Genomic DNA, 12,514 nt, shown 5'->3' with positions numbered 1-12,514 from the left:
CTTTAAGCCTGGAACCATTTTCACATCTAAGAACCAAGAGACGACAGTGTGTTTAAAAATGTACTGAAACTATTACGTAGCCAAAATGTGATGAGGTGGCCTCTTTTATTAGCTTTGTTACCTTCTAACCAGAATAAAATGCTGCTTTTGTTCCATCACAGCTTTTTTTTTTATCAATGCCTAAATATTTAAATTCTTCAGTCAGTCTTAGTCATTAGATAAATATACAGTATATATATATCTATCTATATATATATATATAGATAGATATATATATATAGATATCTATATATCTATATATAGATATATAGATATATATATATCAAATATCAGTCGAATATTTTAAAAAGCCGCTCTCTAATGATAATTTCATTTAAAAAGCTATTAAACCAAGCAATTTCTTTTCTGTTAAAAAGTAAATTCCTTGACTTAAAAAGGAGTACCAATAACTGCCATCAAGCCTTTTTGATAACTATGAGTGTTGTACATCATCCATCCATTTTCCGTCACGCTTATCCCAAGCTGGGTCGTTTTGCTGGTGCCTGTCTCCAGCTGTCAATGGGCGAGAGGCAGGGTACACCCTCGACAAGTCGCCAGTCCATTACAGGGCAACACAGAGACAAACAACCATTCACGCACACCTAAGGTAAATTTAGAGAAGCCAGTTAACCTAAAAGTCATGTTTTTGGACTGTGGGAGGAAGCCAGAGTACCCAGAGATAACCCACACATGCACAGGGAGAACATGCCAAGTCCACGCAGAAAGATCCTGAAACAGGAATCAAACCCACAACTGTCTTGCTGCATGGCAGAAGTGCTACCCACTGCACCAATGAGCTGCCCTGTGTTCATATCAGTGGAGGGAAACTCCTCTTTGAAGAACCATTACGCAGCCACACTGGAAGGTTTCTTGCCACCAATCATCTGTTTTTTCATTCCATAACATCTCAACTGGATTTAAATATGCACTTTAACTTGGCCACTCCAGGCCGTACATAAAAATTTTTGAGCCATTCATAAGGTAGAGATGCAGCTTTGCTTTGGGATCATTGTCCTGCTAAATGACCCAAAAATACCACATTTTAAAAGTATTCTTAGAACATTGTCCTTCACGCTGGAGAGCAGAATTTATTGTTCTAGTAAAGAAGTCGTCCAGATATTGATCCCCTGACCACCATCACCATATATCAGTGACACTATAATGCTCTTTTTCTGAAATCTAATCAAACCCTATAAAATAGCCACAGAATAATTTCTCTGAAGCAATGGGTTCCTTAAAAATTGTATAAATAATAAGAAAGGGTCTTTGTGTTCTTTGTGGTCAGCAGTGGTTTCTTCAATGAAGGCAATTGTTTTTCTGGTCTCTTTCTTGTTGTTGGGTCATGAACTCTAACTTTTAATGAGGCAAGTGAAGCCAAACATATTTTAGATGTTCCAGTTTTGAGATTTTGTTGTGGTCCTGGATTGATTTTTGTTGGCTGGCCGCCCATATGAAGAGTCAATTATGTTTAATTTGTTTTCCTTTGGAGAACTGGAGTCTAAAAGCATGAGAAATTGTATTGTGACCCTTTCTAGACACTTGTTTTTGAATCACTTTAAAATACCATGGTGTCTTTTTTTTAAATTGCTTTGGGTTGTTTTATTGTCTGACAGGTTCTTTTTAAAATTTGCGTTTTATTTTACAGCTAATACAACTGGAGCTATAAGTAAACCTAACCAAAAATGTTGTTAATCACAACCCATGAATAAATAATGGCTGAAGTTACATTTTCACATTGGGTTTTGGTTGTTACGACAAAAAAGAAAATCATCTTCAATGTATTTTGTATTTAATCGTGTTATTAATTCTACAGAGTTAAGAAAAATGTTGAACTGAAACATTAAATTCAATTCAATTCAATTCAGTTTATTTATATAGCGCCAAATTCACAACACATGTCATCTCAAGGCACTTCACAGTTCAACCAGATGTGTCATGTGTAAATGTGTCACAAAAGTTAAAACAGAAGGAATTTACAAGCAACAGATAGTGTTTTTAATGCACTTTACGTACCGATTGCCCCTTTTTTCACTTACCGTATGTTTTGATTCTACGGTTAAAAAGATCATCAGTAGACTAAGAGATCACCAGTTATAATGGACCAGGATCTTAATGTGGACAGAAGTGCACCACAGTTCACAATCTTGGCATTCTCTCACTGAGGGGCCAAAGCCTCTGTGAGAGATGCCATCACATTCCACAGCCATGACAACAGAAAGCACATACATCTAGCTGTGTAGGCTAAGTGAAACGCTGCAAAGCAAAGACATTTTAACCCCAGACATCTTATTTTAGAATTATTGTTTTTTTTAGTATTCAGTAAATCAATCAGCTTATTCTGCTTCATAATTAAAAGCTTTCTGAACCTCAAAAGACTGGGATGAATAGGAAAATATGTACAAAAAGTATTAATAATTATTTTATATATTTTCACATTTTATCCACATTGCAACTACACATTTCATTTGATGGCATTTGTAAATAACCAGCACCTAGAATTAAAGGAAAGGGTGGCTTGTTGTGCACATGTTATGTAAGGTCAAGGTGATGTACAGCGCTATTTTTCTTATGCATTTTGCATAAAGGTAAAAAAGCACACTGTTGTTTTAATCAGACCAGAGCCTTTCCTTTCACCTGATATGCTGTGAATCTCTGTAGAGTAACAATGGGACCCTGAGCTGCGTCTCTGATTAACGCTCTGCTTGTCCAGCTTGTCATATTAGGTGGATGGACTAGGTCTTAGGAGGTTTACAGTTTGCTATTATATTTTCAGATTATTTACTGAGTCTAAATACGTCCAAAGCTTGTACTGTACCAGGTTTTACTGAAGGATAGCAGAATAACGAAGGAGGGCCAAAACCATTTTCACTTTTTTATATTTTCATTTATAAAAAAAGCTCAAAGCAATGTCTTCTTTTTCATTTCACATCTCATATAGTCTATCACCTAAAATCCCATGGAAATACTTGCAAACCATTGCTTTTATGTGACACTACTACTTGCCTTGTTTTCAGAGGCAAGTCACTATCAGCCTCTTAACTATATCTTAACTATAAAACCCCTCTCAAAGATAAAGGAAACTATTAAAATCTACTTATAAAAAGCTCAAAACGTTACACTATTAACATAAAATAATCGGTAAAATGAAAAGCTAACTCGTTGGACAAAGTACTAAAGAAGAGTAGCACACTTTCTAGATTTAGCCAGCAGGTAGCAGCAGAGGGAAGACAATTTCTGCAGGAGTCTCTTGGAAACCAAACCCCACTACTGAATGTTTCAGGAAACCTGGCAGAGCTTCCTGTTTAATCCTCTTCATCAAAATTGCATGGTTGTTCTGCTGACAGCATTCAGGTCATTAAGCTCCAGCAAAAAGGGCTTTAAAAACCAGAAAAAAATATCAAGAAGAAGCAGCTGATTTTTGTTCTACTGAGAGGTGTCATCTTAATAAAAACAGTTTTTTCAGAATTTCTTGGATATTCAGTTGCAGAAAAAGTTATATTTTATGTAAATAGTTAGTAATTGAGCCAAATTACTTCTATTATATGTGTAATAATATTTTAAAAACTACACACCTGTCTTTTTCATGCTGAAACATATCTAAACATGCATTGTTGTGCAGTTTATGGCAGCACAATAAATCAGATTAATCTTGACCTGTGGATCCAGCTGCTGCAGAACAAATATCAATTATTCCTGCGATCATGGCAATATTTTCCATTGCTTCTAAGGTTATATTTAGATTAGGGACAATTCACAGTTCTTAGGTGCTCATTTTTGGTCTGAATTAAAGACAGGATTTATTTGGCTGTTCAATTTTATGCAAACAAAGCATTAATGAACCTTTCTACCCTTGGACAGAAGTGACTTAGGAGGAACAAACACAATGATTGGAGAACAAGTCCTGGTTGCATTTTAGTACAGCATATTTATTCTTATTATTACAGCTGTAAAGTCACTGTGAGCAGCTCTGGCCATGCAGGTTTTATGATGTTTCATTTCTCATTTTGGTTTAATAGCTCAATGTTCATATGAGGGAATCACACAGTGCTATCATATCAATGTTAGGGTTCATATGGTACACAAAAGGCAAAAGTTCAGGAATTACTGAGAGAAAAACATGCAAAGATTGATCCAACCAGAGATTTTATTTAACTTTTTGTTAATAAAGGGAAACTTGAGAAAATACCAATGCTGCTCAGCCACACTTTAGTTTGAAAGGATTTTTTTGGTATAGAGTATTATTTATTTGGTTCAAGAAACCAGGTTTGTTTTTTCCACTGAGGCTGACACCAACCCACTCTGCCCCATGCTGTTTAACATTGGCAGAAGATTCTGCTATTTTTTTGGGGGGGCTTAATCTACATATACATCTCTGTTGCTCAACCCAATAATATATATTTACAAAAACTTTGGCACCATTTAAGACATGCTGTGAACAAAAACACACTTGGTAACTAAGAGAGGAGATGATGGGCCTAATAATATATGTTTCAGTACAAATAATATGTTAACGGTACAGGCAGTGACGTACAGGGTTTATCGTTGTTACTTCTAAGTTTGAACTTCAACACTTATTAATCTGTTTCTCACATACAGTAATCACATACAGTACAGCCATTCAAAAATAGCCCTTCCTAGTCAAACGCCAGCCGAATGGCAGCCCACTTCCCTGCAACACCCAGAAAAATCCCCTCCAATTTCCAGCCACTAGAGTGACCACCTCCTTCTCCTGGGTGGGCATATTTTTTTTTATTCCGACTCCACCCTTTCACAGGGTCTGACCAGGAGAAGGAGCTTCTCTTTAGATCTTAATGTCCACAAATCCTGACAGAAAGAATATTTTAGAACAAAGATTGATGTTTAAAAAACTATTGTAGGGGACTAAGGCCCTATCAAGAAAAGTGGGGAAATTTTGAATGGCTACTACTTTAATCCAACTTTTTAATTGTTTTGTTTTAAATGCTTTCATTTTAATCACTGTGTTAGTGTGTTTTACATGTGCTGTAAAGCACATTTTGGATGCTGTAGATGGTTCAATAAATGCTGGCTTATTGAAGCTTTCCTGGAGATTCTGAAGGGTCCTAACTCACTGCTGTGCTGTGAGTCATCTCCAGAAATATATTTTCCACTGGATAGAAGAGAAAATGCACTGCAAACATGTGGAATACCCCAAGAATCCTTGATATTAGTTACTCAGCCCGGCTGTGGACTGAAAACAGACCACAATGCTTCCTTTAGGCTGTCTGGACGGGGGATACAGCCAGCCCAGGTATCCGAATAGAGCATTGCCGTGTATCACTTACAGGAAGTCATTTAGGCCCGATCCTGTTTGTAATGCTGCATGTAAACAAAGAAGTCATGAAAGATTGATGCAAATCTTCAAACCTCAGCCTCACCGTCTCCTCTTAGAGTCCTCAGAGTGAAATGTAACAATCCTGTGTGGTCATCTAAAAAAAAAAAAAAACTGACACCAAAATCATCTCACCTGTTTTAATGCACTAAAATGTTTTGCCTAAATTTGATGATTTATATAATTGTATTACATAGCAAATTACTTTTTAAAGATACTTGTAAAACAAACCTATAAAATTGAAAATTAATGATAATTTCTGTATTTATTTGAAATACTTTAAGTGTATTGTTTGAATTGCATAATAATCTGGTTACTCTTATGTAATTCAATCAACAAACTTTATGTATTTGAAATAAATACCATTAATGGTATTAATTTTCATTAAGGGTACGTTATTAACACAAAATACATAAAAGTGGTGATTATATTTTCAAAAATAAGCTTTATTTTACAAATTAATATAAATTATTTAAGGCTTATTTAATAGGTTTGCATAAAAATTATTTAAAAAAAAAATAAATGGGAATTTTTATGTAATAAATGTTCATAAATCTCAAAAAATTTGGGGAAAATATTAATAAATATATGATTTAGTCGACCCGATCGATATTCTTCTAAATAGTGACCTTATCTTTGCACCTGCTTTTACTAAGAGCTTGTTTGGTTCATATTTCATTGCCAAGATTTCTCCACCATCTCTTGTTGAATGAGTGATTCAGCCTTTGTTGAAGGAACTGAGTGGGCGCAGGTTTGCATTATTATCTGTTGCTTCCAGGTAAGAAAGGAGGTGCAGTGGATTGCACTTCATCTGCATTAGAGAGCAGGCAGCTGAGCAGCCAGCAGAGTTGTTAATAATGTAGCAAGCAAGGATCAGGAGGTTTAAAAGATGGGAACCAAGATCCACCAATGCTATGAATTCTTAATATGACTCTGAACTTTTATCTTTAGCCCGTTAACCGTATTGGGCCCTCAAAGCTTAAATTCAATCTTAAAACTGAGGAATCAAAAATGTAACACTCGAGATAAAACACCTAAACATCTTTTTGTTAGGCTGAACATACCTGCGAGAGCTGGAAGCTTCTGCAGCTCTCTGTTAGCACTGAGAGGGAAGGAGGAGGTGCTGAACCTCTTCTCTCTCTTCACAGCTGAGTGGGACGCTGGTTGCTTCACCCTCAACAGCTGAGCTGCAGGGGGCACTTTCTTACCTGAACCCTGTGGAAACAGAAACCGCAGAAGATGGGCGGCTGTTACTGGAGTGAGGTCGGGTGGGACAGTGCCTGTGCTACAGGAAGTGGGACAGAGGTGACTATTCAAGTGAAGAGAGAGAAGGCAGCTGAAGGCACCATCGTAAAGAGTTCAGGTTCCTTTCCTTTCCGAATTAGATCAGGTGACTCTTAGTCAGGAAACATGATCGCAGCAGGCGGTGTTGTTTTCTGCATCCATCCACATTATCACTTGTGATGGAACACAGCAGACAGAATAAATAATCTCAGATTAATTGGATAAAGCTGGAAATAAAACAATCCATGCTCATCTGCTCCTACTACCCTAATAATACCTGATATATATTTATAAGACATATTAGGAAGTGATGCAGTCATGCAGCTCATTGGTAAACACCATTAAATAAATTATTTAATCTTATTGTTTTGATTCCAAAAGCCAAACGTAGGAGTTTTATCAATTCATTCCATAAATAGTGACAGATTTTAAGCATCTATTTTAGATGATTTAAACTTTAATAGCTCAAAGGTAGGCAATTAAATTCTTTTTTTTTTTCTCAGAAAATGATAAAATCAAAAGGTAAAAAGGATTTTAAAAATTTTGTGGACCAACTGAATAGTTTCTACCTTCCATGTCCAGCATCAGTATTGATTCTTGCTTAGGACTCTTTTCAGGAATGTCCTGATTCACCTTTTTAATTTCCGATACCATGACGATATCGCAGTTGTGAGTATCGACCAATACAGATTTTTATGCGATACCATATCAGCATTAATCATAAATATTTTTATCACTTATTTCATAGTGTGGAATGTTAGAGAAGGCTTAATCAAGTGACATTTCCTTAACAGAGAACAATACTTTACAACATCAGATATGAGAACAACCGACCAATTTCTCATTCACCAAATAGATGCATAAACTTTAAACAAAAGCATATTAAAGCAAAGTGTTTGAGCTTTGTATTCTTCGAGATTAAAAAAAAAAAGACGGCTGATCTATTACGATATTTATATTTTAGCTGATATCTGACCGATTTCTGACATAAATATCCAATCAACACATCCCTAGCTCCTCTGACATGAATTACTGCACCACTGAAAAACTGAGATCAGCCAATGGTTTCACTGAGGTGCTCAGGAAGCCCAGGGAGTTTTAAAACTGGCTTTTAGCTGTCTGCATTGTTGTTTCTGGAGTCTTTATGCCCCTTTTGAAAATACTTCATAGATTTTCTTTATGGTTGAGGTCTATCCAATTTGCAGAATAATTCTAGGTATTGGTACTACTGGCTAGGGAACCGCAATTATTTTTGATTTAATTAAAACACAGTCGACCAACACCAGCAGAGGACATGCCCAGTGTTTCCCCTAAGCTGCCCCTAGTGAAATCATGCACTGCTCGTGCATTACCAGTGTACAGTTATGCAACTATGCAGCGCATAAATTAAATCCAGCAAACTAAATAATAGTAATAATAATAAATTAATTAGATCAGTTTTTCAACTTGAAACCAACAATGAACGAATGAGAAACGACTTTTTTAGCCTAGTAGATGCTGGCTGTAGTTCATGATCTACTCTTCAAACCCAGTTTAGAATATCACTACCTAATCAGTTTTATAATAAACATAAATACAATTAAGGTTTGTGATGAATAAATACATACAGGAGGAAGAAGAATATGTAGTGGCCCAAATTATTCACCAGTCCAGAACAAAGAAACTGACCGGTTTGTAGCAGCACTGCAAACCAGCATGCAAACAGTATACAGTATAAGATTAACCTGTTCACAGTGTTGCAGGATGTGCTGTGTGAATTTTTGTTGATGTTGTTGTTAATTGAATGTTATGATGAGGCTAAATTAAGTGGGTAGCACTTCTGCCTTGCAGCAAAAAGGGTTTGATTCCCAGCCCGGTCTCTTTCTGCATGGAGTTTGCATGTTCTCCCTGAGCATGCATGGGTTCTCTCCGGGTACTCCAGCTTCCTCCCACAGTCCAAAAACATGACCGTTAGGTTAATTGGCTTCTCTACATTCATTTAGGCTTGAGTGTGTGTGTGAATGGTTGTTTGTCCTGTTTGTCTCTGTGTTGCCCTGCGATGGACTGATGACCTGTCCAGGGTGGACCCCACCTCTCGCACGTAGAAAGCTGGATATAGGCACCAGCACTCCTCGCGACCCCACTTGGGATAGGCGTCAAGTAAAATGGATGGATAGATGAAAAACAGTAAATGGGTCAATCTGCACATTTTCAGATTTGGTGGCTGCAGCACTTAGATGTGAGAAGCTACAGGAGATCTCACGGTTTGTGGATATTTGTGCGACATTTCAAGCACCCTCATTGTGAAAGAGGATTTAATTTTATGGATCATATCAAAACAGCATCCAGAAATATTCTTGGAGTGGCATATTTTTTTTTTACGGAACTAGTGGCTCATTTTTTGGACAGTAGGCTGATAGTAAAGGGGGTATGAGAGAGGGGGAGAGACATGCAGGAAAAGATCAGAGGCTGGATTCGAATCCGGGTCGCCCATGTCGAGGACTAAGGCCTCCATACACATGAGTCATGTGCTCTAACCCCCACCAAAGCACACCCCATAGTGGCATATATGGTCAGCCAATCGACAAGTGAGAAAGACAGACATGAAAAATAGAACAATTTAAGTCAGATTTATTCATTTCTAGTGACGTTTATTAAGTTTTTTATTTATGGATATTAATCATGAAATGACGATACTTTATAAGTAATTTATATTATTAGAAAAGCTCAAAAGGTGTGTAGTTAAATAATTAGAGACAAAGAGTTACAGGAATTTATACTGTATCACAAGGTTCAGCACACATTTCACTGTGCATAATGCAAAAGTTTTAATGTGAACAAAAAGTTATGTTTTTTAACAGATGTAACATCTCATTTCTTCCAGAGCAGGACCCTCACCCTGGCCAAAGTTGGACTCTTACATATAGCTTACTGCACATCTCATGAAGTTCTTATTTGTTCTTTTAATCTTAAAGTAATAGTACACCCAAAACATGATTAGCCTTCATTTTCTACTCACCCCCATGCTGAACAACAGTCTGGAGTACTTTTTTGATATCTCAAATGCATCTGGAGATCTGGGAGGCTTCTTGCTGTCTGCTGACATTCAAATAATGGAGGTCTATAGTGCCCGAGGCAGAAAGGTCCATGAAAGTCCACAAAAAACGTGTCAATATTCCTCCATACTGCTCGTCCAATGTATTCCAAGTGTCCTGAGTGGGTAGCATCCAGAATTTACTCGAAACGAAGTCATTTAGAATGTTTTTAGAGCATAAACAGTAGTGTGTAGGATTTCCTGAAAGCGCGCACCTGCGCGATCACGAGGCTACAGAAGCCGGCAGACCAAACCAGATGAAAGTGCGCATTCAGCGTCTGCTCTGCCAATAATGCAAGCGTAGAAGAGGAAATGTGCTGTTTACCTGTGCAAAGAAAGAAACAACGAAAGAAAAATGTCTGAGGACTTCAGTGTTGAGGAAGAGCATGAGTTCTTTGCCGAGCTGAATGCGCTGGTTTGGTCTGCCGGCTTCCGTAGCGTCGTGATCGCGCAGGTGCGCGCTTTCAGGAAATCCTATACACTACTGTTTATGCTCTAAAAACATTCTAGATGACTTCGTTTCGAGTAAATTCTGGATGCTACCCACTCAGGACACTTGGAATACATTGGACGAGCAGTATGGAGGAATATTTAAACGTTTTTTGTGGACTTTTATGGACCTTTCTGCCTCGGGCGCTGGGCACCTCCATTATTTGAATGTCAGCAGACAGCAAGAAGCCTCTCAGATCTCCAGATGCATTTGAGATATCAAAAAAGTACTCCAGAGTGTTGTTCAGCATGGGGGTGAGTAGGAAATGAAGGCTAATCATGTTTTGGGTGTACTATTCCTTTAAGTTGGCCAAATTACTTACATTAAAAGTAAACTAATGAAAATTGCTGCTGTAATCTCTTATTCCTTTAATAAACAATATACGTAACTTGCTATGATCAGTGTAATAACTTTATTATTGGTGTGTGGCCTCAGTGTTCATCTGATGTTGCCCGCAGGGGTCTCAGTTTACTCAGGGGGTTTGTGTGTGTGCTCAGACACATGGAACAGGGAACATTGGACATGGTTCCTCAAAAAATCACTACCTGAACCTAAAGCAGCACAGATTCTGAGACTCTCCACTCTTCCTCCTCAATCTGGGACCTTGAGTTTTGAATGGAATGCAGAACTTATGTTAATCTAAAAAGAAGAAAGTAAGATTTTCTCCTTGTTCTCAGGGAGGAATAGTCTTGAAGGTTGTGTGGTCAAGAACTGGCTTATCATAAGGAATGTGATGGCCGAAAACGTCTGTGTGTGGTAGTTCCTATCCCACTGAAATTAATTGCAGTCCACAACTCGTTAATCTCTTATTTATCCCTGTTAATTCCTCAGAGTTTCCGTCCACTAAACGTTCCCTGAATATGCTTGAATACAGCACTCTGCCATCAGCCTCCATGTGAGGGGAGTCTGTGACTCTCCTGAACCACTCTTTAAGTGTGGCTGAATTAGCTCTAATCCATAGTTTAAGGTGAACAAAAATAAACACTTGAAATATTTAAGTGTTTTAATAAGGGGCTGAAAGAAGTCAGATATAATCAAAGTCATTCCACAGGCTTGAGGGCTATCTCAAGCTTTTGTATACAATCAACAGGCAGCGCAGAAATAACACTGGGTAGGAATAACTGCTACAATGCCTGGTTTTATTCTCACAGAATGAAGAAGTGCTATTAATGAAAATAAAGTCACAAGATCATGTCACACATCATATGAGCCATACTTAGCCTTGTTTACAGTGAAACAAAAAGTCAACAAACAGTCTAATTTTGATCAATTTCTTTGAAATAGGCAGAATTTAGGTCATATTCTGCTAAATTGAATTCTTTAAATTGAAAGATATAAGCAATGATTGTTTAGATTTAATATAACTGTGTTGGTCAAAAATTAATTTTTTACATTTATATAGTTTCTATCAAAAGCACATAGATCAGAAAACCCAGATAAATAAAGTAGCTACACCTTCAAAGGTTTAAACTCACATCTTGGTTTCCTGCAGGCCCGTTTTTGCTTCCAGATTGTTTTGATCTTCCAGATTTCGAGGACTCCTTCAGAGTTGGTGTTCAAGAAAACTGAATTAGTAACAAGGTATGACAAAATGCAAAGCAGACGTCCTGACTTTCACACCAAAAAGCACAATACCTTTTCTTTCCTACTCTTGTGGGGCATCTTGAGGGTCTTAGGGTCCCCAGATTCAGGTGGAGGAGTGGTCACACCCTGTCAGATACTTGGTAGAACGGCTGTTACCACTGTGCTGAGGCTTTCCCCCACTATCCATCCATACCTACACCACTACAGTCTGCGTCCATAAAGGTTTCATCCCAGTGTTTCCCTGCTGGCTTCCCAATACCAGTTACGCTTCCCTAGTGGAAAACACTTCATGAGTGCAGAGAGGAGCGATCAGTGGCAGCTGCTGACAGCCAACTTACTGCTGCAGCAGCTGCACTTTGTGGTGCCTTCCAGCCTGAGTCATAGAAATCTGCATAAATGTAGTAAGGAAAAAATGCCACAAGGGGGCAGTGATTACACCAAAATATCATCCAGACTGTCTATGTTCAGAAAACTCAATGCACTCTGATTGTTAGACACCTTGTTCAAAATATTAAGCAGTATGGGTGTAAATAAGCTCATTAAAGCTGATGAAGGTTCTTGGCTTTTTTCATATGAAAAGAAATAATGAACATGTTGCTGAAGTTGGTGGTGCAAATACTTCTCTCTCCCTAATGATCAGAGTAGCTCTTGCAGGCATGAAGGATGCTCATTTCCTGGTTTCTTTAAAACAAAA

The 12,514-nt window shown here is 37.7% G+C and overlaps 1 protein-coding gene across 1 annotated transcript; it reads right to left on the bottom strand.

The window, feature by feature from the left end:
* Window positions 1-4,673: 4,673 nt before the first annotated feature.
* Window positions 4,674-12,123, bottom strand: LOC107088056 (serine/threonine-protein phosphatase 2A 56 kDa regulatory subunit delta isoform-like). The gene is made up of 4 exons (XM_015379985.1): window positions 11,872-12,123; window positions 11,712-11,777; window positions 6,454-6,604; window positions 4,674-4,708 (listed from the first exon to the last, which is right to left on the bottom strand). The coding sequence occupies exons 1-4, from the start codon at window positions 11,896-11,898 to the stop codon at window positions 4,674-4,676; spliced, it is 279 nt and encodes a 92-aa protein (XP_015235471.1). The 5' UTR covers window positions 11,899-12,123.
* Window positions 12,124-12,514: the final 391 nt, after the last annotated feature.

The sequence above is a fragment of the Cyprinodon variegatus genome, unplaced genomic scaffold, assembly GCF_000732505.1.
Source record: "Cyprinodon variegatus isolate N-32 unplaced genomic scaffold, C_variegatus-1.0 Scaffold205, whole genome shotgun sequence".
NCBI classification, from domain to species: domain Eukaryota; kingdom Metazoa; phylum Chordata; class Actinopteri; order Cyprinodontiformes; family Cyprinodontidae; genus Cyprinodon; species Cyprinodon variegatus.
This window is presented reverse-complemented; position numbering and strand designations above follow the sequence as displayed.

Excerpts from the sequence above, each read along its gene's own strand:
- LOC107088056 (XM_015379985.1), bottom strand. The coding sequence starts at position 11,898 with ATGCCCCACAAGAGTAGGAAAGAAAAG. Across the intron at positions 6,605-11,711 it reads GGCCTGCAGGAAACCAAGAT|GGTTCAGGTAAGAAAGTGCC; the intron begins GTGAGTTTAAAC and ends CTGTTTCCACAG. Across the intron at positions 4,709-6,453 it reads GAAGCTTCCAGCTCTCGCAG|GGAAGTGGGCTGCCATTCGG; the intron begins GTATGTTCAGCC and ends TGGGTGTTGCAG.